Source organism: Mobula hypostoma, chromosome 9, assembly GCF_963921235.1.
Source record: "Mobula hypostoma chromosome 9, sMobHyp1.1, whole genome shotgun sequence".
NCBI classification, from domain to species: Eukaryota; Metazoa; Chordata; class Chondrichthyes; order Myliobatiformes; family Myliobatidae; genus Mobula; species Mobula hypostoma.
In genome coordinates, this window is record NC_086105.1 from 84,569,626 (window position 1) to 84,594,541 (window position 24,916).

The window sequence follows — 24,916 nt, forward strand, 5'->3', positions numbered from 1 at the left end:
GATTGGAGGGTTGCAGATGTTGTTCTCTTATTCAAGAACGGAAGTAGAGATAGCCCAGGAAATTACAGCCCAGTGAGTCCTATTTCAGTGGTTGGTAATTTGATGGAAAAGATCCTGAGAGGCAGGATTTATGAGCATTTGAAAAGGCATAATATGATTAGGAACAGTCAGCATGGTTTTGTCAAAGGTAGGTTGGGCCTTACGAGCCTGATTGAATTTTTTGAGGATGTGACTGAACACATTGATGAAGGTAGAGCAGTAGATGTAGTGTATATGGATTTCAGCAAAGCATTTGATAAGGTACCCCATGCAAAGCTTATTGAGAAAGTAAGGAGGCATGGGATCCAAGGGAACCTTGCTTTGCGGATCCAGAACTGGCTTGCCCACAGAAGGCAAAGAGTGATTGTAGACAGGTCATATTCTGATGGAGGTCGATGACCAGTGGTGTGCCCCAAGGATCTGTTCTGGGACCCCTTCTCTTTGTAATTTTATAAATGACCTGGATGAGGAAGTGGAGGGATAGGTTTGTAAATTTGCTGATGATACAAAGGTTGGGGGTGCTGTGGATAGTGTGGAGGGCTGTCAGAGGTTACAGTGGGACAGCGATAGGATGCAAAACTGGGCTGAGAAGTGTCAGATGGAGTTCAATCCAGATAAGTCTGAGGTGGTTAATTTTGGTAAGTCCAATATGATGACAGTATATAGTATTAATGGTAAAATGCTTGGCAGTGTGGAGGATCAGAGGGATCTTGGGGTCCGAGTCCATAGGACACTGAAAGCTGATGCGCAGGTTGACTTTGTGGTTAAGAAGGCATACGATGCATTAGTCTCCATCAACTGTTGGATTGAATTTAAGAGCCAAGAGATAATGTTACAGCTATATAGAACCCCGGTCAGACCCCACTTGGAGTACTGTGCTCAGTTTTGGTCAACTCACTACAGGAAGGATGTGGAAACTATAGAAAGTGTGCAGAGAAGGTTTACAAGGATGTTGCCTGGATTGGGGAGCATGCCTTATGAGAACAGGTTGAGTGAACTCAGCCTTTTCTCCTTGGAGCGGCGGAGGATGAGAGGTGACCTGATAGAGGTGTATAAGATGATGAGAGGCAATGATCGTGTGGATAGTCAGAGGCTTTTTCCCAGGGCTGAAATGGCTAGCACAAGAGGACACAGGTTTAAGGTGCTGGGGAGTAGGTACAGAGGAGTTGTCAGGGGTAAGTTTTTTTATGCAGAGAGTGGCGAGTACATGGAATGGGCTGCCGGCGACTGGGGTGGAGGCGGATACGATAGGGTCTTGTAAGAGACTCCTGGATAGGCACAAATAGAGGGCTATAGGTAACTCTAGGTAATTTCTAAAGTAAGTACATGTTCGCCACAGCATTGTAGGCCAGAGGGTCGGTATTGTGCTGTAGGTTTTCTATGTTTTCTATTGTCCAGGATCCCCTATTCCTGCCCTTCACTCATAGGAACATGCAGATCTTGAACTTTCGATATCTCTGCTTTAAAAGCCTTCCACTTGCTGGATGCCTTTTTGCCTGCAACATGTTCTCTAATCAGCTTTTATGTTCCTCTTCTAATACATTCAAAATTTGCCTTGCCCTAATTTACAACTTTAATTTATCTGTCCCTTTACATACTGATTTATTTGCAGCTATTTGTCCAAGACTCCTCTCCCACTGACACCTCAGTCACACATCTTGCCCTACTTCCCAAGAGTAGGTCAGGCTTTCTCCTCTCCCTTGTCGCCCGAGGAAGTTTTCTTGAAGAACTTAAATTCCACCCTAATATGGCAGTGCCAATCTTTATTAAGAAAGTTAAGATCCCCAAAAATCCTGAAATTTTACAACTTTCTGCAATCTCCCTGCATACTTGTTCCACTAATTCCTTTGACTATTGGAGGGTCTAGTGTACAATACCAACAAGGTGACAACCCTCTTCTTATTTCTCAGCTCATTCCAAAAAGCCTCACTGGACAATCCCACAGTAATTTATCTGGGACCACTGCCATTATGCTCTCCTTAATCAGAAATGCAACTCCCCATCCTCTCTTTCCCCCACCTCTATTTCACCTATAGCACATTCACCCTGGAATATTCAGTTGCCAGTCCTGTCACCACCCACCACAATCCCCTTAGCCATTTGGCCAAGGCTATAATATGGTAGTCCAATATTAGATATTCATGAATCAGGATCATCTGCCCTACTGTCAGGCATCTTGCATTGAAATAATTGCGATTTAATCAAACAGCCTTTCCTTGCACCGTCATTAAACTCTAACTCTGTTGGGGAGGGAGTTCCAGGATTTTGAGCCAGCAACAGTGAAGGAACAAGGAATTATTTCCAGGGCAACCTCCAGGGGCTAGCATTCCCATGTTTTTGCTGCCCTTGTCCTTCTAGCTACTAGAGGTTCGGCAAGTGGTTTCCCATGTTCTAGGGTCTCGCTGGGAACCACTTTCAAAGGGCAGTATAGTTAATAAAGACAGGATGGTAAAGGGATGTTCATTTCTGGTTATCGGTGTAACGTCCATTTTCTCATTAGCTTCAGAGATAGTGTTGATGATATAGCTGGGATAATGTTTTACAAATTTCTGTGGATAAGCCAGATACAACAGTTAGAAAGCATTAATCCAGTGTGTGTCTAGAGGTCAGGAGTCAGGGTTTGCCTGTGAGCAGTACAATGTGGCACTTACCCAGGACAGTGAGCAGGTCCTTGACAATTTCCGCCTTGATGAAGATACGTCCTCGTCGCTCGGTGTGGTCCATGCCACACATACTGGGCACGTTGGAAACACATCGCTTGTGGACATTCATCATACAGGCTGCAAAGAAAGACACCGACTTCACTTACTGCTACTTACATCTTCAGTCAGGTCATAGCACCCTGGTGCTGACGTTGCCTGGCCATACTGTGCAGAATCATTCTGGGAACAGGGTTCGTGCCCCATAACAAACTCCGGGTCAGTCAAACAGTAAAGGTCCCAGGACGGTGACCCGGAGCCCAGTGTGGTCATTATTTCACCAAAACTCAGGGCCACATTGAAAGCTCAAGTGCACAAGCACAAGCTCAACACAGGATATGAAACCCTGGTCAACACTTCCAAAACCATGATCAAAGTTTGTGTCATCAAACGGCTTAGGTGACAAACTAATTACTGAACCTGGGAGAGTGGCAAGGTTAGGAACCTGTGATAAATTTATCTGCAAGGTCCACTACATCGCCACCTCTAGCCAGGTATAACCCTCACTCCATTTGATATCCTACACACTGACCAGAGATCTTTTTTAAGCCTTCACCTCTAGCCCCAGATACATCTGCCCCTAACGATACCCTATCCCATGACACCAGCTGATACACCCACCCCCTAACTCTTGACCCCAGATAATGACACTCCACTATCCTAGTAATCACGGTGTCACTCCTCATACTGGTGTTGGCTCTTACTGTAACTGTGCAGGAGACTATTCTCAAAGAGGTCAGAGTGGGAGAGTGACATGGTCTCTTGCAACTTAAATGTTGACTCTGCTTCACCCTCCACAGGAGCTAACTGCCCTGCAGAGCATTATACAGCATTTTCTGCTTCTATTTCAGATTTCCAGATCTAGTTTGTTTTTACATTTATTAAAAATGTGCTGTGAAGGTGTCAGATTATTGGCACACTGTTATTTCAAAATCCTGGCATCCTTTGGAATGAGACCTGTCATTTCACCACGCTGATCCCAGTACCTCTGGATCACTGGAGCTGGAGTGTCTCCTGGTCCGGTACCAGTGTCAAGGGCCAAGGCACATCATCACATTTCCCAGTAGCCAGGCGTCAAGAGTTGCCTTATCTTCTCTGTGACACCTTTATCCTTAACATCAGGAGATTTCCTCTGGAAATCCTAATAGATCTCCTCTGACCCACTCAAAGCCACTCTCTCAACAATTGTAGGGACTAAGTTATACCTGGAAATGCTACTTACAGTCACATTTCATGCCCTGATGGATGAGCCCATAAAGGAGAGAACCGCAGTGATCACAGAATGTTGGGCTAGAGTAGGTGTGAATCTTGAATTCATGCTTGTTCCGGGGATCCTGAAATAAAGAAAATACAGAAATCTGGTCACAAAACAGCAAGAAGCAGCAAGAGGGAAGGAAGAATCCCCACCTGCAAGCGAACCCAATGCAGTTCCCTCTACTGAGGGTGAGGCTGCAACCAACTAACTTCCCGTCTACATGTTTCAAAAAGTGAGAACTATAGTCAACAGTGTGTTGGCCGAATCCACACAACACTAACCACAGGGCCACTCTCCTTTGAGGCTTCACAGGCAGAAGTAATGATAGGCAGAGAAGTTATGATGAAACAGAGATTGATAGAGAATGGGTAATGGGAGAGGGACTGGTGGGCAATGGAGGAGTGGATATCTTGGGTAATGAGGGGGAGGAGTGACTGATGGGTAATGGGAGAGGGTTGGTAATCAGGGAGAGGAGAGATTAATGGGTAATGGGGTTGAGGAAGGGGAGAGACTGAAGGGAGGGGGTTAAGGGAGTGGAGAGACTGATGGGAGATGGAGTTAAGGGAGGTGAATGACTGATGGATAATGGGGTTGAGGAGGGGAGGGATTGATGGGAGTTGCGGTTGAGGGTGGGGAAGGACTGAAGGGAGATGGGGTTGAGGGAGGGAGGTACTGCTGGATAATGGGAACTAGTTCAGGGTTGGACTGATGGGTAATGGGGTTGAGGGACAGGAGAGACTGATGGGTAATGGGGTTGAGGGAGGCCCGAGCTGGAGTGTGTACTGGTTTATGATGGTGTTCAGAAGGCCCAAGCTGGAGTGCGTACTGGTTTATGACGGTGTTTGGAAGGCCCAAGGTGGAGTGTATACACGCTGTTGAAGGCCACATCCTTTGCTTTACCTTCTTCACCAGCCATCTCCCTCTGATGTTCCGTTTGGTATCAGCAGTTCTGGGAGGTTTCACACCTCAATACAAACTCAGTGCAAAATGGACAAATGAATTATATTCCAACAACTAAGTTCCAGCAGCTGACTGTGGCATCAACAGTTCATGGAATCATGGAACTAGAACAAAACTGCACAGCCAACATCTCCAATATGTACAGGCAGAAGCAGCAGAGAAGAAGGTGGCCAAAGCTGCTGCATCTCCCTCATCTGAGATGAAAGGGCATTCCTGATTTCAGGTCCAACCATCTACAGCCACATTATGTCAGAAGTTGGATATTCACTGATGGTTGCATCGCCTCTGATCTGGGCTGACAATTACGTGTCGGGCGACACCTAATTAATTAGCATGTTTATTTTGGCTTTTTTCTTAAAGATGTGCTGTGTGCCTCCCAGCTACTGCTGTATTCTCCTTGAATCGGTATCTGCCCGCGACCTGGGTGTTGGGGTGGTGGGACACTGGGGTGTCGTCTGTTTCCATTAGAGCAGGCAGCTCATCTTCTCCTATGACTGCCCGCCTCGATGTCGAAGATCGAGGTTTGTCGTCTGCTGTGGCTGATGTGGAAGGCTTGCTTGACTGCTGAGCCTCGTGCATTTTTCTATCATACAGTTCTTTGTAAGCACTCAAACCATCCTGCAAATATCCCCTAAACTGATGTACCCTTTCAAAATTAAAGTCGTACTTTATCATTGCAGCGAACATCTCACGCAGTTGCTTCACGTTCAGTTCGCTACTGCATTCGGTTTCGATTGTTATCCTTTCCTCTTACAATTGCATCAGCTCTTCATCTATCAGATCTTGGTCATGGGATGCCAAAACCTCTTCAACATCATCTTCGTCAGCTTCCACAAGCCAAGCTCACGTTGTCCTTACTTCATTCACCACGATCGAAACGCTTAATTATGTCTAGTTTTACGCTAAGTGTAACACCCTTACGAGCTCTTTTAGACTTTTCCAACACCTTGGAACTCATCTTGCAAACAGCTGCTCACAGGCACGTGTTTAAGCAATGCCGGCGAGAAAGCCGTTCCGAATCCAGGGGAGAGCAGCTGCTCAGGGCCCGCGCTGATTTTTTTCATAACAGTAAAAACACCTTCTGAAAGCAAAATCAGGGTACTAATGTAGGTCCTTCATAACAGTGAGGTTTCGTAAAGCCAACGTTCAAAAAGCGGGGGACACCTGTACAGTTATGTCAGCATGAATTAATCAGTCTGATGGCCTGGTGGAATAAGCTGTCCCGGAGCCTGTTGGTCCTGGCTTTTATGCTGCGGTACTGTTTCCCAGATGGTAGCAGCTGGAACAGTTTGTGGTTGGGGTGACTCAGGTCCCCAATGATCCTTCAGGCCATTTTTACACACCTGTCTTTGTAAGTGTCCTGAATAGTGGAAAGTTCACGTCTACAGATGCACTGGGCTGTCCGCACCACTCTCTGCAGAGTCCTGCGATTGAGGGAAATACATACCCATACCAGGCAGTGATGCAGCCAGACAGGATGCTCTCAATTGTGCTCCTATAAAAAGTTCTTGGGATTTGAGGCTCCACACCAAACTTCTTCAACTGTCTGAGGTGAAAGAGACGCTGTTGTGCCTTTTTCACCACACAGCCAGTATGTACAGACCACGTGAGAGCCTCGGTGATGTTTATGCCGAGGAACTTAAAGCTGTTCACCCTCTCAACCCCAGATCCATTGATATCAATAGGGGATAGCCTGACTCCATTCCACCTGTAGTCCACAACCAGCTCCTTTGTTTTTGCAACATTGAGGGAGAGGTTGTTTTCTTGACACCACTGTGTCAGGGTGGTGATTTCTTCTTTGTAGGCTGCCTCATTATTATTTGAGATAAGCCAATCAGTCTAGTGTCATTAGTAAATTTAATCAGCAGATTGGAGCTGTGGGTGGTGACACAGTATTGGATATACAGAGAGTAAAGGAGGGGGCTTAGTACCTGTGTTGAGGGTCAGAGGGTAAGTGATAACCATCTCCAGCATTTCCCATTGACATTCCCTCCAGCTTCCACCCTGCCCTTAAATTCGCTTGGTCCATCTCTGACATGTCCCTCCCCCTTCTCAATCTCTGTCTCCATCTCAACCAACATCTTTTATAAACCTACTGATTCTCATGGTTATCTCAACTATACCTTTTGCCTATCTCCTGTGAAATGCTATTTCCTCTTCTCAGTTTCTTTGCCTCTTTTCCATTTTGGCTTTCCATTATAGAACATCAGAGATGTCCTCCTCCTTTAAAGAATGCGGTTTCCCTCCCTTCACTGTTGATGCTGCCCTCACCCGCATCTCCTCCACTTCCTGCACACCCACACACACCCCATCTTACCACCACCTTAAAAGTGATAGTGTTCCTCTTATCCTTCTGACCACCACATTAGCCTCTGCATCCAACACATGATCCTCCACAACTTCCGCGATATCAAAAGGGATCCTACCACTGAACATATCTTTACCTTCCCCCCATCCTGCTTTCCACAGTTCCGCTGGGATTCAGGGCCCTTGCAAGTGAGGCAACACTTCACCTGTGAATCTGCCAAAGTAGAGGGATGCACATGTTGGAATGCTGTTCCTGAACTACAATTCAGCATTTAACACCATAATTCCCTCCAGACTTGACAAGAAGCTCAGAGACCTCAGCCTGCATCCTCGCCTTGTACAGCTGGATTCTCGACTTCCTATTGGATTACCGACAGGTGGTAAGGATGGGCTCCCTCACCTCTGACCCTCAATTCAGGTGCTTCCCAACGTTGTATTCAGAGTCTCCTTCTTGACTCCTTTTACACCCACAACTGTGCTGCCACACACAGCTCCAATCTGCTGATCAAGTTCACAGATGATACTTCTTTGATCGGCCTTATTTCTAGCAGTGATGAGACAGCCTACAGAGGAGAGGTTGACACCTTGACACAGTGGTGCGAGGATAACGACGTCTCCCTCAATGTCCAAAAAACAAAAGAGCTGATTGTGTATTACAAGAGGAACAGAGACAGCTCAGCCCAATCAACGTTGATGGGTCTGCAGTTGAGAGGGTGAGTAGCTTCAAGTTCCTCGGTCACATCACCGATGATCTCACCTGGACTGTACACACTGGCTTTGTCGGATAAAAAGAGTACAACAGTGTCTTTTCCACTTCAGGCAGTTGAAGAAGTTTGTGATGGGCCCCCAAATCCTCAAGACCTTCTACAGGGGCTTCATTGAGAGCATCCTGACTGGCTATATCACAGCCTGGTATGGGAACTGCACCAACCTTGATCGCTAGGCACTACAGAGAGTGGTATGGACAGCCTAGCGCATCTGTGGTCGTGAACTTCCCTCCATTGAGGACATTTATATCAGCAGGTGCAGCAAAAAGGCTTTCTGACCACAGATCACTGGGGACACCAGTGACCCCAACATAAACTGTTTCAGCTGCTTCTGTCTGGCAAACAGTGCTGCAGCATAAAAGCCATTGTCAACAGGCTACAGGACAGCTTCTTTCTACAAGCCATTCGACTTTTAAATTCACATGTCTGTACATTGCAATGGAGTCATAATGCAAAGAATTTTACTCCCTCATGTTGTGGGATGGATGTAAGATTTAATAACTTCTAACTTCTGCTGGAGTCGTCTACCATGATGCGGCCTCCTCTACAGTGGTGAGACCTATTGTAAATTGGGGGACTGCTCGATGAGGCACCTCTGCACCATCTGCCAAAAGCATTTTAATTCCCATTCCCATTACGACATGCCGGCCCATGACCTCCTCTTCAGCCAAAATGAGGCCACCCTCAGGATGGCACGATGCCTTAACAACACACACAAAATGCTGGAGGAACTCAGCAAGCCAGGCTGCATCTATGGAAAAAGGTACGGTCGACATTTCAGGCATTTTGTGTGCGTTGCTCGGATTTCCAGCATCTGCAGGTTTTCTCTTGTTTGTGACCTTATATTACATCTGGGTAGCCTGTAACTTGATGGCATGAATATGGATTTCTCCTTCTGGTAAACCAATTTCCAACCTCCCCTCTCCATTCCCCACTTTGACCTTTTACTTCCTCTCACCTGCCTATTACTTTCCCCTGGGTCCCCTCCTCCTTCCCGTTCTCCTCTCCTATCAGATTCCTTCTTCTCCAGCCCTTGGCCATTCCCACCCATCTGGCTTCACCAATCAGCGTCCAGCTTGCCTCCGTGCCCTCCTGCCACCTTTTTATTCCAGTGTCTTCCCACTTCCATCTCAGTCCTGAAGAAGGGTCTCAGCCCGAAAAGTCAGCCATCTATTGATTTCGATAGATGCTGCCCCTCCTGCTGAGTACCTCCAGCATTTGCCTACTACACATTTTATCACTGCCATACAGGCACAAGCAAAATTGGAATTAGAACTGGTTTATTATTGTCACATGTACCATGAAACAGTGAAAAGCTTGTCTTGATACCGTTCATACAGATCAAGTCATGACACAGTATATTGAGGTAGAACAAGGTAACAATGCAGAATAAAGTGTAAGAAATACAGAGAAGTACAGTGTAGGCAAATGTTGAGGCGTTAGCTCCGAAGCTTCGGTGAGATATGGATAGTTTTTTTTCACCCACAGTTTATTGTTTTTCCATCTTTATAGTTGCACAGTTAGAACAATAGGGATATCAGGCAGGATAGTGGAATCCTCTTGCAGCATGCGGGAAGGCACAGAGACTTCCAGTGTCCCAGGTGATTACACCTGTGAGAAGTGCATCCAGTTGCAACTTCTAACACTCAATGTTAAGGAGTTGAAGCAGGAACTGGATGAACTCTGGATACATAGGACATATAGACAAGTAGTTACACCCAAGGTGCAGAACTATAAGACCATGAGACATAGGAGCAGAATTAGGCCATTCAGCCCACCGAGTCTGCTCTGCCATTCCATCATGATTGATCCCGGATCCCACTCAACCCCACACACCTATCTTCTCGCCATATCCTTTGATACCCTGACAGATCAGGAAATGATCAAATTCTGCCTTAAATATACAGAAAGTTCTACAGATTCACCACTCTCTGGCTAAATAAATTCCTCCTTAACTCCGTTCTAAAAGGCTACCCCTCAATTTTGAGACTGTGTACTCTAGTTCTGGATATCCCCACCATAAGAAACATCCTCTCCACATCCACCCTATATAGTCCTTTCACCATTTGGTAGGTTTCAATGAGACCCCCCTGTATTCTTCTAATTTCCTGTGAGTACAGGCCCAAAGCTGCCAAACGCTCATCTGTTAACCCCTTCATTTCTGGAATCATCCTCTGGACTCTCTCCAATGACAACACATCCTTTCTAGATACGGGACCCAAAACTGCAGCCTGACTAGTGTCTTATAAAGACTCAGCATTACCTCCTTGCTTTTATATTCTATTTCCTTTGAAATAAATTGCATTTGCCTTCTTTACCATAGACTCAACCTGTAAATTAACTTTCTGGAATCTTGTACGAGGACCTCTAAGTCCTTCTGCACCTCTGACATTTGAACCTTCTCCCCATTTAAATAATAGTCCGCACTATTGTTCCTTTTACATAAATGCATTATCACATATTTCCCAACATTGCATTGCATCTGTCACTTTTTTGTCCATTCTTCCAATTTGTCTAAGTCCTGCGCAATTGCATTGCTTCCTCAGCACTACCTACCCCCCACCTATCTTCATATCATCTGCAGACTTTGTCACAAAGCCATCAATTCCATTATTCAAATCATTGAAAAACAACGTGAAAAGTAGCAGTCCCAATACTGACCCCTGAGTAACACCTCTAGTCACTGGCAGTCAACTGGAAAAGGCCCCCTTTATTCCCACTCACTGCCTTCTGCCTGTCACCCATTCCTCTATCCATGCCAGTATTTTTCTTGTAACACCATGGGATTTTATATTGTTAAAAGCAGCCTCCATGTGTGGCACCTTATCAAATGCCTCTGAAAATCTAAGTATATGACATTCACTGCCCTTCTTTGTCCACCCTGCTTGTTACTTCCTCGAAGAACTCTAACAGATTTGTCAGGCAAGATTTCCCTTCAAAGAAACCATGCTGACTTCGACTTATTTTATCATTAGTCTCCAAGTACCCCAAAACTTCATCCTTAATAATAGACTCCAACATTTTCCCAACCACTAAGGTTAGGCTAACTGGCCTATAATTCCCTTTTTTTTTGCCTTCCTCCCTTCTTAAAGAGTGGAGTGACACTTGTAATCTTCCAGCCCTGTGGTACCATTGCAGAATCAAGTGATTCTTGAAGATCATGACCAATGCATCCATTATATCTTCAGCAAACTCTCTTAAGCTTCTGGGATGTCGTCCATCCGGTCCAGGTGACTTATTCACCTTAAGACCTTTGAGTGTGCCAAGCACTTTTTCCTTTGTAATGGCAATGGTGTTCACTCCTGCTCCCTGACACTCATGGACCTCCGGCACACTGTTAGTGTCTTCCACAGTGAAGGCTGATGCAAAGGACCCATTAGGTTCATTTGCCATTTCTTTGCCATCTCCCTTTTACTCTTTATATAAATAAAAAAACTTTTACTCATACAACAGGAATTCTGCAGATGCTGGAAATTCAAGCAACATACATCAAAGTTGCTGGTGAACGCAGCAGGCCAAGCAGCATCTATAGGAAGAGGCGCAGTCGACGTTTCAGGCCGAGACCCTTCGTCAGGACTCATAAAAGTTATTATCAACTAATGTGATACATTCTAGAATACTTCATATCTCTTTCAACATTTTGAAGCAGGTCATTGAGGAAGTGACAGCTTCACAATTCCTATTCTGGATGAAACTGCTGACATCTCTCAATGTTGTCAGCTCCTTGTTTTGTTATGTGCATGCTGTCACCAAAGAGTAATTTTTATTTTGTGAGTCCCTTTTGGAAACTACAAAGGCTGTCAACATTTTGGAAATGGTAAAAAAGTTTTATAGCCAATCAAAATTCTGACTTTAACGAAAATCTTACCCTCTTCAGAAGGGATTAATAGCATCTATCTATGATATAATTATGAAATTACAGCCAGGTATATCTGATAAAATTAAAAATGAATGGGAAAGGGAATTTCAACTTTGCTTACTTATAGAGAAATGGGATAAAATTTTTCAATTAGTCAGTACTTCCTCTATATGTGCTAAACATATATTAATACAATTTAAAGTAGTGAATAGAGCTCATATGTCTAAAGATAAATTAGCCTGTTTTTATTCCCATATAAACCCTATTTGTGACAGATGTCACTCTGAGGTGGCTTCTTTAACTCATATGTTTTGGTCCTGTCCTCTTTTGGGAAAATATTGGAAAGATATTTTTGATATTATCTCAGCAGTTCTGTGTTTTGATTTGCAACCCCATCCTATTATGGCAATTATCATCAGACTCATGAATGAACCTCATATAACAAATACGAACTCTTCATCTTCCAATCTGCACCACCAGAGCCCTTGCACTTTATTGTCTACCTGCACTGTACTTTCTGCAACACCAAATTCTGGATTCTGCTTTCTCTTTGCTACATCAATGCTTGGCATGATCTATGTGGATGGCAAAGTTTACCACCATATCTCATGATGTGTGACAATAATCAATCAGTATCAATAAACTTGTCCCAGCATACACAGTGGCACAGCTAGTAGAGCCACTGCCTCACAGTTCCAGAGATGCAGGTTCAGTCCTGACCTCGGCTGCTGTCAGTGTGGATTCTGCACAGTCTCCATGGTTTACTCTGGGTGCTCTGGTTTCCTTTCACATCCTAAGGATGAGGGTTAGTAAGTTACTTAGCCCCAGTCTGTAGGTGAGTGTTGCAATTGGGTGGGGGGAGAGAATAAAATGGGATTAATGTAGAATTAGTGTTAAATGGATGACTGATTCTCAGTGTGGTTTCAGTGGGCTTAATTGCCAGTTTCTGTGGTGTACTTCTCTATGGCAATTAGACAGAGGAACTGTTGCCATAGAGAAAAACACATGCAGAGCTTATTGTCTGAAGTTTTGTCGCAAGGTGTTGCCTGTCTAAGCTTGGTGTAGGAATGTGGCTGCTTTTGTAGATTAAAAAGCAAATTAAAACTCTATGAGTACTTGCCATGTGTAATGATTGGTGTGCTGCAACAGTGTGTGTTATTCACTGCCAGGAGTGTGAAGATTATCATTCTCAGTCAGCCACAATCCTATGGGTTTCTGCAGAGCTCTCGCCTGGGTGAGCAACACAGCTTGTTCCCCTTCAAGTCATTTCGATCAGCCCCCTTGACATAATCCCACCACTCCTGTCGAAAAGACCCCAAATTCCTGCTCCCATGACAATCCCAGCATGGCCAACCAGCAGCAGCCCAACACCCTCCCTGAATTTTATGTCTCCTTCACAAAGATGGCAGAGCAACCTCTGAGGCCTCATCTTCAAATAGGATCAAACTCTCAATGGTAACAGTGGTCTCTGCTTGCCCTCCCCACTCAACAACTCCCCTCCCGTAACACTTCCAAAACCTGAAATCAACACATCGGGCATCTCAAGGTACTGGAGTGATATCATTATCCACCTGTCCAATGAGAAGGGTCAGTGGGGATGGAATATTTGGAGGAAGCACAATTGAACCAACTCAGAGTATCAGAGCCTTCTCTTAATCGAATAGCAGTGAGACAGAGAGACAGACAGAGCTGGGGTAGAGGGGTAGACTGCTGAGCATGAGTGATGCGTGTATGAGAGACTGTGATTTTCATCTGTGCGCGAATAAAGGTGAGAGCAAGGGAGAGGTGTGTGTGTGAGAGAGTGAGAGTGAGTATGAGTGTGTTTGAGAGTGAGAGAGAGAGTGAGAGAGAGTGAAAGACAGAGAGTGACAGAGTGACAGAGAGAGAGAGAGGGAGTGAGAGAGAGATAGCTGTGTTGCGGTGGAGAGGCTGAAAGGAGGCGAGACAAGGTCGAGAGGGTGGGGCCAAGAGAATACGGCCAAGTGGGCGGGCACAAGAGAAGGGGCTGTGGAGGGCCAAGTGATGGGGGATCACATCCCCTCAAAGGATACATGACCTAAACTATCAATTAAACAATTTTTCCTGTGAAGCTGACATTTAAATGACGGTTTCAGTCCTCCAGAATTTCAGTGGCACCTGCTCTGCGATTACTAAAATATCTCTCAGGTCAAACAAATTGCCATCTTCTGATCTGGAACAGGCTGGAGAGGGTGGTAAACTCATTCAGCAGTATTCATAAACAGGATTCGACGTGAGCTGCTCAACATCAAAGACAACAAATGAGTCCAGACCCAAGGGCACCCTTCACTCCACTACCATATCTCATCATTATTTCCAGCCTGGTTACTGATGGTAAAGAAAAATACTCAGTGATGAGATGTGCTGAGGCTGCAGTAAATAAAGGGGATAATTTGCTGAGATTGCCATCTTCTACAGGATCCTACCAGCAAACACATTTATCTCTCCCTCACCACTATCCTCTTTCCACAGGGAGCATCGCCTCTGTGACTCCCTTGTGCATTTGCCCCTCCCCATGGATCTCCCACCTGGCAAGCAGAATAAATGCTCTTCCTGCCTATTCAGCTCCTCCCTCACCTCCATTTAAAGTCCCAAACAGTCACTCCGGTTGAGGTAACACTTCACCTGTGAGTCTGTCAGGGTCACCTACTCCATCTGGTGCTCTGGATGAGGCTTCCTCAACCCCAGGGAAACCCCACGTAGATTGGGGTACCAGTTTGTCAAGAGCCTTTCCTGCAGCAACAACAAGCAGGATTTCTTAGTGGCCAATTGGACGTGCCAGTCCATGGCCACCTCTGCTGTGACAATGAGGCCACTTCCAAGATGAAGATACAATAACCCATATTCTGTATTGGTAGCCTACAACCTGATGGCAGGAATATTGATGTCTCTAACTTTCAGTAACTTTTCTCCCACCACTCTCCTCCTCTCTTCTTCCATTTCCTGGCTCCCCTCTTACCTCTTCTCTTCTCCTAACCTGCCTATCACCTCAAACTGGCGCCTCTCCTCCTTCCTTTTCTCCCCATAGTCCACTCTCCTCTCCTATCAGATTTCTTCTTCAGCCCTTTACCTTTTCCACCTATCACCTCCCAGCTTCTCACTTTATTCACTCTCCCTCACACACCTACCTGGCTTCACCTATCACCATGAGGAGCACAGACTCCAATCACTTCCCCCACCTTCCGATTCTGGATTCTTCTCCCTTCCATTCCTGCCCCGACAAGACCATAAGACATAGAAGCTGAATTTGGCCATTCAGCACATCAAGTCTGCTCTATGCATTCCATCACGGCTGATTTATAAACCATCTCAACCCTATTCTCCAGCCTTCTTTCCATAACCTTTGATGCTCCGACTGATCAAGAACTTCTGCCTTAAACATACTCAATGACTTGGCCTCCACTGCCATCCATAGCAATAAATTCCACACATTCACCACCCTCTGGCTGAAGAAATTCCTCATCTCTGTTCTAAATGGACGTCCCTCTATTCTGAGACTGTGTCCCCTGGTCCTTAACTCACCCACTATAGGAAACATCTTCTCCACATCTCTAACAAGATCTTTTAATATTTGATGGTTTCAATGAGATTCCCCCTCATTCTTCTAAATTCTAGCAAGTACAAATCCCATTTCCAGAAAAGTTGGGATATTTTCCAAAATGCAATAAAAACAAAAATCTGTGACATGTTAATTCACGTGAACCTTTACTTAACTGACAAAAGTACAAAGAAAAGATTTTCACGCAAACAACAGGAATTCTGCAGATGCTGGAAATTCAAGCAACACACATCAAAGTTGCTGGTGAATGCAGCAGGCCAAACAGCATCTGTAGGAAGAGGTGCAGTCGACGTTTCAGGCCGAGACCCTTCGTCAGGACTAACTGAAGGAAGAGTCAGTAAGGGATTTGAAAGTTGGAGGGGGAGGGGGAGATGCAAAATGATAGGAGAAGACAGGAGGGGGAGGGATAGAGCCAAGAGCTGGACAGGTGATAGGCAAAAGGGGATACGAGAGGATCATGGGACAGGAGGTCCGGGAAGAAAGACAAGGGGGGGGGGGACCCAGAGGATGTGCAAGAGGTATATTCAGAGGGACAGAGGGAGAAAAAGGAGAGTGAGAGAAAGAATGTGTGCATAAAAATGAGTAACAGATGGGGTACGAGGGGGAGGTGGGGCCTTAGCGGAAGTTAGAGAAGTCGATGTTCATGCCATCAGGTTGGAGGCTACCCAGACGGAATATAAGGAATATAATTCCACATCCCATTCCCATTCTGACATGTCTAATTCCACATCCCATTCCCATTCTGACATGTCTAATTCCACATCCCATTCCCATTCTGACATGTCTATCCACGGCCTCCTCTACTGTAAAGCTGAAGCCACACTCAGGTTGGAGGAACAACACCTTATATTCCGTCTGGGTAGCCTCCAACCTGATGGCATGAACATCGACTTCTCTAACTTCCGCTAGGCCCCACCTCCCACTCGTACCCCATCTGTTACTTATTTTTATGCACACATTCTTTCTCTCACTCTCCTTTTTCTCCCTCTGTCCCTCTGAATATACCTCTTGCCCATCCTCTGGGTCCCCCCCCCTTGTCTTTCTTCCCGGACCTCCTGTCCCATGATCCTCTCGTATCCCCTTTTGCCTATCACCTGTCCAGCTCTTGGCTCTATCCCTCCCCCTCCTGTCTTCTCCTATCATTTTGCATCTCCCCCTCCCCCTCCAACTTTCAAATCCCTTACTCACTCTTCCTTCAGTTAGTCCTGACGAAGGGTCTCGGCCTGAAACGTCGACTGCACCTCTTCCTACAGATGCTGCTTGGCCTGCTGCGTTCACCAGCAACTTTGATGAGTGTTGCAACAAAAGATTTGCAATAGTTATACTGACCAACTCAATTGTATTTTGTAAATATACACAAATTTAGAATTTGATGGCTGCAACACACTCAACAAAAGTTGGGACAGAGTTAAAATAAGATTGAAAAGTGCACAGAATATTCAAGTAACATTGGTTTGGAAGTCTCCACATTAAGCAGGCTAATTGGTAGCAGGTGAGGTATCATGACTGGGTATAAAAATAGCGTCCATCAAAGGCTCAGTCTTTGCAAGCAAGGATGGGTCGTGGCTCACCCCTTTGTGCCAAAATTCGTGACAGAATTGTTAGTCAGTTCAAAAGGAACATTTCTCAATGCAAGATTGCAGAGAATTTAGGTCTTTCAACATCTACAGTACATAATATTGTGAAAAGATTCAGAGAATTCAGAGACATCTCAGTGTGTAAAAGGGCAAGGTCAGAAACAACTGCTGAATACACGTGATCTTCGAGCCCTCAGGCGGCACTGCCTAAGAAACTGTCATGCTACTGTGACAATTATAGCCACCTGGGCTCGGGAGTACTTCAGAAAACCATTGTCACTCAACACAGTCCGTCACTGCATCCAGAAATGCAACTTGAAACTGTATTATGCAAGGAAGAAGCCATACATCAACTCTATGCAGAAACACTGGTGAGTTCTCTGGGCCCGAGCTCATCTCAGATGGACCGAAAGACTGTGGAACAGTGTGCTGTAGTCAGATGAGTCCACATTTCAGCTAGTTTTTGGAAAGAACAGGCGTCGAGTTCTCCACGCCAGATTGTTATCAGCGAAAGGTGCAAAAGCCAGCATCTGTGATGGTATGGGGGTGCATCAGTGCCCACGGCATGGGTGAGTTGCATGTATGTGAAGGTACCATTGACTCTGAGGCGTATATTAGGATTTTAGAGAGACATATGTTGCCATCAAGGTGACGTCTCTTCCCGGGACGTCCATGCTTATTTCAGCAGGACAATGCCAGACCACATTCTGCATGGGCTACAACAGCGTGGCTTTGTAGACACAGAGTGCGTGTGCTTGACTGGCCTGCTGCCAGTCCTGATCTATCTCCTATTGAAAATGTATGGTGCATCATGAAGAGGAGAATCAGACAATGGAGACCACAGACTGTTGAGCAGCTGAAGTCTTATATCAAGCAAGAATCGACAAAATTTCCAATTGCAAATCTACTACAATTAGTATCCTCAGTTCCAAAATGATTAAAAAGTGTTATTAAAAGGAAAGGTGATGTAACACAATGGTAAACATGCCTCTGCCCCAACTTTTGTTGAGTGTGTTGCAGCCATCAAATTCTAAATTTATGTATGTTTACAAAATACAATTAAGTTGGTCAGTAAAACTATTGAAAATCTTTTCTTTGTACTTTTGTCAGTTAAATAAAGGTTCACGTGAATTAACATATCACAGATTTTTGTTTTTATTGCATTTTGGAAAATACCCCAACTTTTCTGGAAATGGGGTTTGTACATGTTCAGAGCCATCAACCACTCCTCATACATTAACGCTTTCATTCCTGGAATCATCCTTGTGAAATTTCTCTGGACCTTCTCCAATACCAACACATCTTTTCTTAAATAAGGGGCCTGATACTGCTCACAATAATCCAAGTGTGGTCTCACCAAAGCCTTCCATTACATCCTTGTTCTTGTATTCTAGTCCTCTCAAAATTAATGCTAACATTACATTTGCCTTCCTTACCACCGTCCAACCTGCAAGTTAATCTTTAGGGAATCGTGCACAAGGGCTCCCAAGATGAAGGGTCTTGGCCCAAAACATCAACTGTTTATTCCTTTCCGTAGATAGTGCCCGACCTGCTGAGTTCCTCCAGAATTTTGTGAGAATTATTCAGGATTGTCCTGTAATCTACAATAACCTTTTTCACTATTAACACCACTTCCTAATTTCCTATTATCCACAAACTTACTCATCAAACCTTTTGTGTTTTCAAATCCAAATCATTTATACAAATAATAAGGGTTCCACACTGACCCCCGCGGCACACTATTCATCTCCGTCCTTCATTCCAAGAACCAACTTTCAACCACCACCCCCACCCAAATCCCTATGCAAATGCTGATAGATATAGTTCCTTGAAATTCCATTCCATAACTTCCCCACCATTGATGTCAGGATGACTGCTCTGTAGTTTCCTGGCTTGTCCTTCCTACCGTCCTAAAACAACTGAACAACATTAGCCACTTTACCAGTCTTTGGGAACTTCACAGTAGCTGACAATGAAGCAATTATCTCCACAAGGGCTTCCGTAACTTCTTCTCTAGCCTCCCAAAGTCCAAGGATGCACTTAGTGATTCATCGAGCTTAATGCACTGAAAAGCCACAAATACTTCCTCTGTGGTAATATGAATGTTCAGCAAAACATCTCCACTTATTTCCTTTATCTCTTGAGCAACCATAATTTCCTCCTCCGTAAACACTGAGAAGAAATTTTGTTGTAAATCTCACCCATCAGCTCTGCTGATCTCTACGGGGACATGCAACACACATAAAAGTTGCTGGTGAACGCAACAGGCCAGGCAGCATCTCTAGGAAGAGGTACAGTCAACGTTTCGGGCCAAGACCCTTTGTCAGGACTAACGGAAAGAAGAGCTAGTAAGAGATTTCTACGGGGACATATTCTCTTTCTAGCCACCCTTTTTCTCTTCATATAGCTACAGAACCCCTTGGGAGTTTCTGTAACTTGACCTAACAGATCCATCACATACCTTTTCTTTGCCCTTCAGATTTCCCTTTGGGGATCTTTTTATAGCCACCCTCAACCCCTAAACCCTTCACTTCCCTCCAACAATTTCCCTACAACTGATGCAAGACTCACCGGTCTATTGTTCCCAGGATTTTCCCCCGTTCCCTTCTTAAATAGAGGTAAAACATTAGCCAGTCTTCTGGTACCTCATCTGTGGTGAGAGAGGACAGGAAGATACTGGTCAAGGGCCTAGCAATTTCATCTCTTGCCTCCTTCAATAATCTAGGGTAAATTCCATCAGGCTATGGGGACTTATCCACCTTAATACTCATTAGGAGACCCAACAATACCTTCTCTTTGACCTGTAAATGGCCCAACGAATTTATGCACTCAGCACTGATCTCCTGATCCTCCATGTCCTTTTCCTTGTTAAATACTGAAGCAAAATACTCATTCAGTACCTCACTTACATTCTCTCATCTGAGCAAATGTCCCCCTCTTTATCCTTGAGTGGTCCTACCCTCTCCCTAGTTATCCTCTTGCTCTTGATGTACGTATGCCTTGGGATTCACCTTAATCCTACTTGTTAAGGACTTTTCATTGTCCTTCCTGGCTTTCCTAATTCCCTTCCTTAGATCTTTTCTCGCTTCTCTATAATCATCATGTGCTCTGTTTGATCACATGATCACATTTACTTCCAAAGCTTTATGTACTTTTGTTTTTCGTCTTGACCAATTTTATCACCTCTCTGGATATCAAAGGTTCTCGTATATTTCCATCCCTGTCCTTCCTTCTAACAGGAATGTACCTTTCCTGTACTCTGTGAAATTGATCATTAGACACCCTTCACATGTCTAATGTGGACTTGCCAGACAAAAGCTGCTCCCAATTAACACTTCTTAGTTCCTGCCTAATGCCCTCATAATTTGGTCTACTGCTATTTAAAACTCTTCCACAAAGACCATGCCTCTCCTTATCTATAGCTATCCTGAAAGTTAAGGAGTTTTGGTCACTGTTCCCTAACTGCTCACCCACTGAAAGCTCAGCCACCTGGCCAACTTATTACCCAACACCAAGTCCAGTATAGCCCTTACTCTTGTTGGACTGTCAGCATAATGCTTTAAGTAACCCTCCTGGATACACTTAACAAATTCTGCCCCATCTAAACCCCTCACACTAAGAAGGTCCCAGTTTATATTAGGGAAGTTGAAATCCCCCAGGAAAACAACCCTAATATTTTTACACATTTCCTTAATCTGTTTATATATCTGTTCCTCAATGTCCTGGTGGCTACTGGGGGTGGAATGGTCAGTGTGATTGCACTTTTCCTATTCCTGAGTTCTACGCAAATAGACTCAGTGTCTGACCCCTCCATTACGTCTCCCCCGAGTTCAGTTGTAATATCGTCCTTGATTAGTAGTGCAACTCCATCTCCTCTTTTGCTTCCTTCTCTACCTTTTCTAAAATTTCAAAAATCTGGTACATTAATTGCCCATTCCTGCCCCTCGCTCTACCAAGTTTCAGTAATGGCTACAACATCGTAGTTCCACACACTGATTTATGCTCTTAAGTTCATCATCTTTATGCATAATACTCCTAGTATTGAAATAGACCCAGCATACTCGTTATTTCTATTTTGCCTTTCAATACTTTCCTTGACGTCTATCTCCTTACCCGGTCCTTCACTTATTGTATCTGGTGCTTTGGTTCCAAGCCCCCTGCAAAACTAGCTTAAACTTTCCCAAGTAGTATCAACAAACTCCCCTTTTCTGTCTTTGTCATTGGTGCCAATAACCACCACAACCCCAGGCTACTCCCCCTCCACCCTGAGAATGTCCTTCAGCCACTCCAAAACATCCTGGACCCTAGCAACCAGGAGGTAACCCACCATTCTGATGTCCCTTCTGCAGCCACAGAATCTCCTGTCTGCCCGCCTAACTATTGAATCCCTTGTAACTACTGCACTACCTAACTTTATCCTTCCTTATCGAGCCTCAGAGCTGGCCACAATACCAATAGCCTGGCAGCTGCTGCTGTGATCTAATGGGTCATTCCCCCCACCCCTCAGCAGTTTCCAAAGCGACATACATGAACACACCCAACTCCAGCTCCAAATCCTTGACTCAGTCAGTCAGGCACTTAAGTTGGGTGCACTTCCTGCAGACATAGTCATGACAGAAACCATCAGATATCCTGAATTCCCACATCTGACAGGAGAAACACTCCATCCTGACCAAAAAAACAGGCTTGCCTCTTCTTAATAGTGCCTCTACCTGTTAAGCCAAAACCTTCACACTCTATCACTGGCACACTCCAACAATGGCCACTCAACTTGAGCCTACCCTCCTTTTGTTTTTGCAACCTCTGACATTTTATGGGCCTGTGCAGCCGAAAAAGGGCAACCTTGCCTGAATCTGCTCCTTTCATCCTCTCTCTCCCAACTTCTGTTGTCAGTGTTTCCACTCTTGAATGGCCCTCATGGCAGAGCTTTTATAAATAAAGGAACACGTTCTCTCTCTTAACACACATCAAAGTTGCTGGTGAACACAGCAGGCCAGGCAGCATCTCTAGGAAGAGGTACAGTCGATGTTTCAGGCCGAGACCCTTCATCAGGACTAACTGAAGGAAGAGCTAGTAAGAGATTTGAAAGTGGGAGGGGGAGGGGGAGATCCAAAATGATAGGAGAAGACAGGAGGGGGAGGGTTGGAGCCAAGAGCTGGACACGTGATTGGCAAAAGGGATATGAGAGGATCATAGGACAGGAGGCCCAGGGAGAAGGAAAAGGGGGAGGGGGGAAAAACCCACAAGGTTGTTCTTTATTGCATATTATTGGTTTTCCTTTGGAAAGATTTACGGTTTAAGTATCTCTGCTCAAATGATCTCTGGACATTTTATGACTGAGGGAAGAAGATAAGGCGATTTGTTCCTTTAATTTAATACTTCGTAGCTAATTGGTAGTTTTTCCTACTAATAGGGCTTTTTATATATTTTTCTGTTCTATTATAACATTTTATAATTGAATTTAAAGCTTTTTTAGGGAATTAATATTAAACTTAAACATGGCGCTGATTTTTCTCTCTATGAGATAACATTATTTTGGTTCTTTCTTGTTTATCAGTCGATGGAATGTAAATACTTTTTACTTCCTGAGACTTTATTGTCTTTTTCACAAGGTCACTCTACTATTTTACTAACTGGGGGGAGGGAAAGAAAACACAGACAGAGCAGTCAGCAGCTTTGAATTCTATCGTAGATCGCTTGCCTTTTTCGGGTTTCCGGATGTGAGTGGGTGGGTTTAGAGTTAGTTTTTTCCCATTGGGTGGTTCCGGAGCATGCGTGTTTTCTACTTGGTTGTATTCTTCATCGCCGCCATCTTTGATCATCCTGCATTGGTATGGGCTTTGTGCATGTATAAAGTAGAATGAAATTATAGTATGCTGTTCAAACGGATTAATATAATAAGTTGGAATGTACGTGGTTGGAATCATCCCATTAAACGAAAGAAGACTTTTAAAATTATTAACCGATTCCAAACTGATATAATTTTTGCTCAAGATACACATATCAGGGCAGGAGATCAAAATAGATGTTTTAGATGGAATGGTTTGCAATTCCACTCTACTTCTCAGAGTAAAACAAAAGGCGTGTCTATTTTCATTAAACCTAATATATTTATTCAAGAGGATATTGAATCAGATTCTAATGGTAGATTTTTAATTGTTAAAGGAACAATCTGTAATAGAAAAGTTGTTTTGGTTAATTTGTATGGTCCTAACTTAGATGATCCTTCTTTTTTTAAAAAGGTATTCGCTTTACTGCCTGACTTAAATGAATATATGCTCATAATGGGTGGGGATTTTAATTGTTGTTTAAATCCTATGATTGATAAGAGCTCAACCAATCAGCGACTTCCAAATTGATCCACGTCATTTATTAATTCCTTTCTGATTGATTTCGGGTTGATTGATTTGTAGAGGTATCTTCATCCCAACAATAGAGAATATTCTTTCTTCTCACACGTTTATAAAAAATATTCGAGGATCGATTATATTATAATCGATCTCTGCTTCTTGTGTAGTGTTAAAACCTGTAAATATGAACGCTATTGCTATATCTGATCATGCGCCTCTGAGTTTGTCGTTTGAATTTGATGATGTCACTCTTACCCGCCCACCTTGGCACATGTCTCAGACATTATTGCAGAACTCTGACTTCGGCACTTTCATTGAAACCCAGATAAAAGATTTTTTTCTTTTTAATGATATAGGGGGTATGTCTAAATTAGTTATATGGGATACATTTAAAGTGTTTTTACGCGGTCAGATTATTTCTTATTCAGCTAAACTTAAAAAACAAACTAAAGCAGAATTAGATAGAATGTCAAAACAAATTAAAGATTTACATAATATTTATGCAATTTCCCCCAATACTGATTTACTTAAACAAAGGGTGGAACTTCAATCACAATATAACCTGTTATTAACTCATCCCATTGAAGGTTATTTGCTTAAGTTAAAGAGCCAATTTTATATGTCTGGAGATAAAAATAATAAACTGCTTGCATCTCAATTAAACATGGCTGCAGCCAAAAGGCAAATCATGAAAATTCGTAGGAAAGATGGTATCTTAGCTCAGGAATATGAGGAAATTAATAAGATTTTTCAAGACTTTTATGCTGAGCTATATAAATCTCAATGTCCATTAGATTCCTCTAAAATGAATGCTTTTTTACGGAAGATTGTTTTTCCTAAAATCTCGGCTGAGGATCAAAAGATTCTCGATGCTCAAATTACTGAAGCCAAAATTCATAAAGCTATTTTTTCAATGCAATCTGGTAAGTCCCCAGGACTCGATGGCTATCCCGTAGAATTTTATAAAAAATTTGGAAAGTTGCTCTCTCCGTATATGTTGGAATTGTTTAAGGATTCTTTTATGAAAGGTGACTTACCCTCTACTTTTTATGAGGCCTCTATTTCTTTAATTCTTAAAAAAGATAAAGATCCTACTGACTGTGCTTCATATAGACCTATTTCATTACTGAATGTTGACGCTAAGATTCTGTCAAAGATAATGGCCAATCGGTTGGAGAATATTTTGGGTAAAATTATGTGTAAAGATCAAACAGGCTTTATAAAGGGTTGCTATTCCTTTTCAAATGTTCGGAGACTACTTAACATTATATATTCATCCTCTTCTAAAATTCCACAATGTGTTGTATCTTTGGATGCTGAAAAAGCGTTCGACCGAGTCGAATGGAAATATTTATTCAATGTTTTAGAGAAATTTGGCTTTGGTGTTAATTTTAATAATTGGATTAAAATGATATATAAAGCCCCTATTGCTACTGTTGTTACTAACAATTGTAGGTCTCCTTTTTCTCAGCTTTCACAGGGGACAAGGCAAGGCTGTCCATTAAGTCCTTTGTTGTTTAGTTTAA

The 24,916-nt window shown here is 43.7% G+C and overlaps 1 protein-coding gene across 1 annotated transcript in view; it reads right to left on the bottom strand.

Annotated features, from left to right (window-relative positions):
* The window catches only part of LOC134351826 (protein kinase C beta type), a 405,871-nt gene that overhangs the window by 159,005 nt on the left and 221,950 nt on the right, over positions 1-24,916 (bottom strand). The window contains exons 4-5 of the mRNA XM_063058567.1: positions 3,961-4,072; positions 2,691-2,819 (exon numbers count right to left, since the gene is read on the bottom strand). Of these exons, the coding sequence (XP_062914637.1) occupies positions 2,691-2,819; positions 3,961-4,072 (241 nt within the window). The remainder of the gene's footprint in view (positions 1-2,690; positions 2,820-3,960; positions 4,073-24,916) is intronic.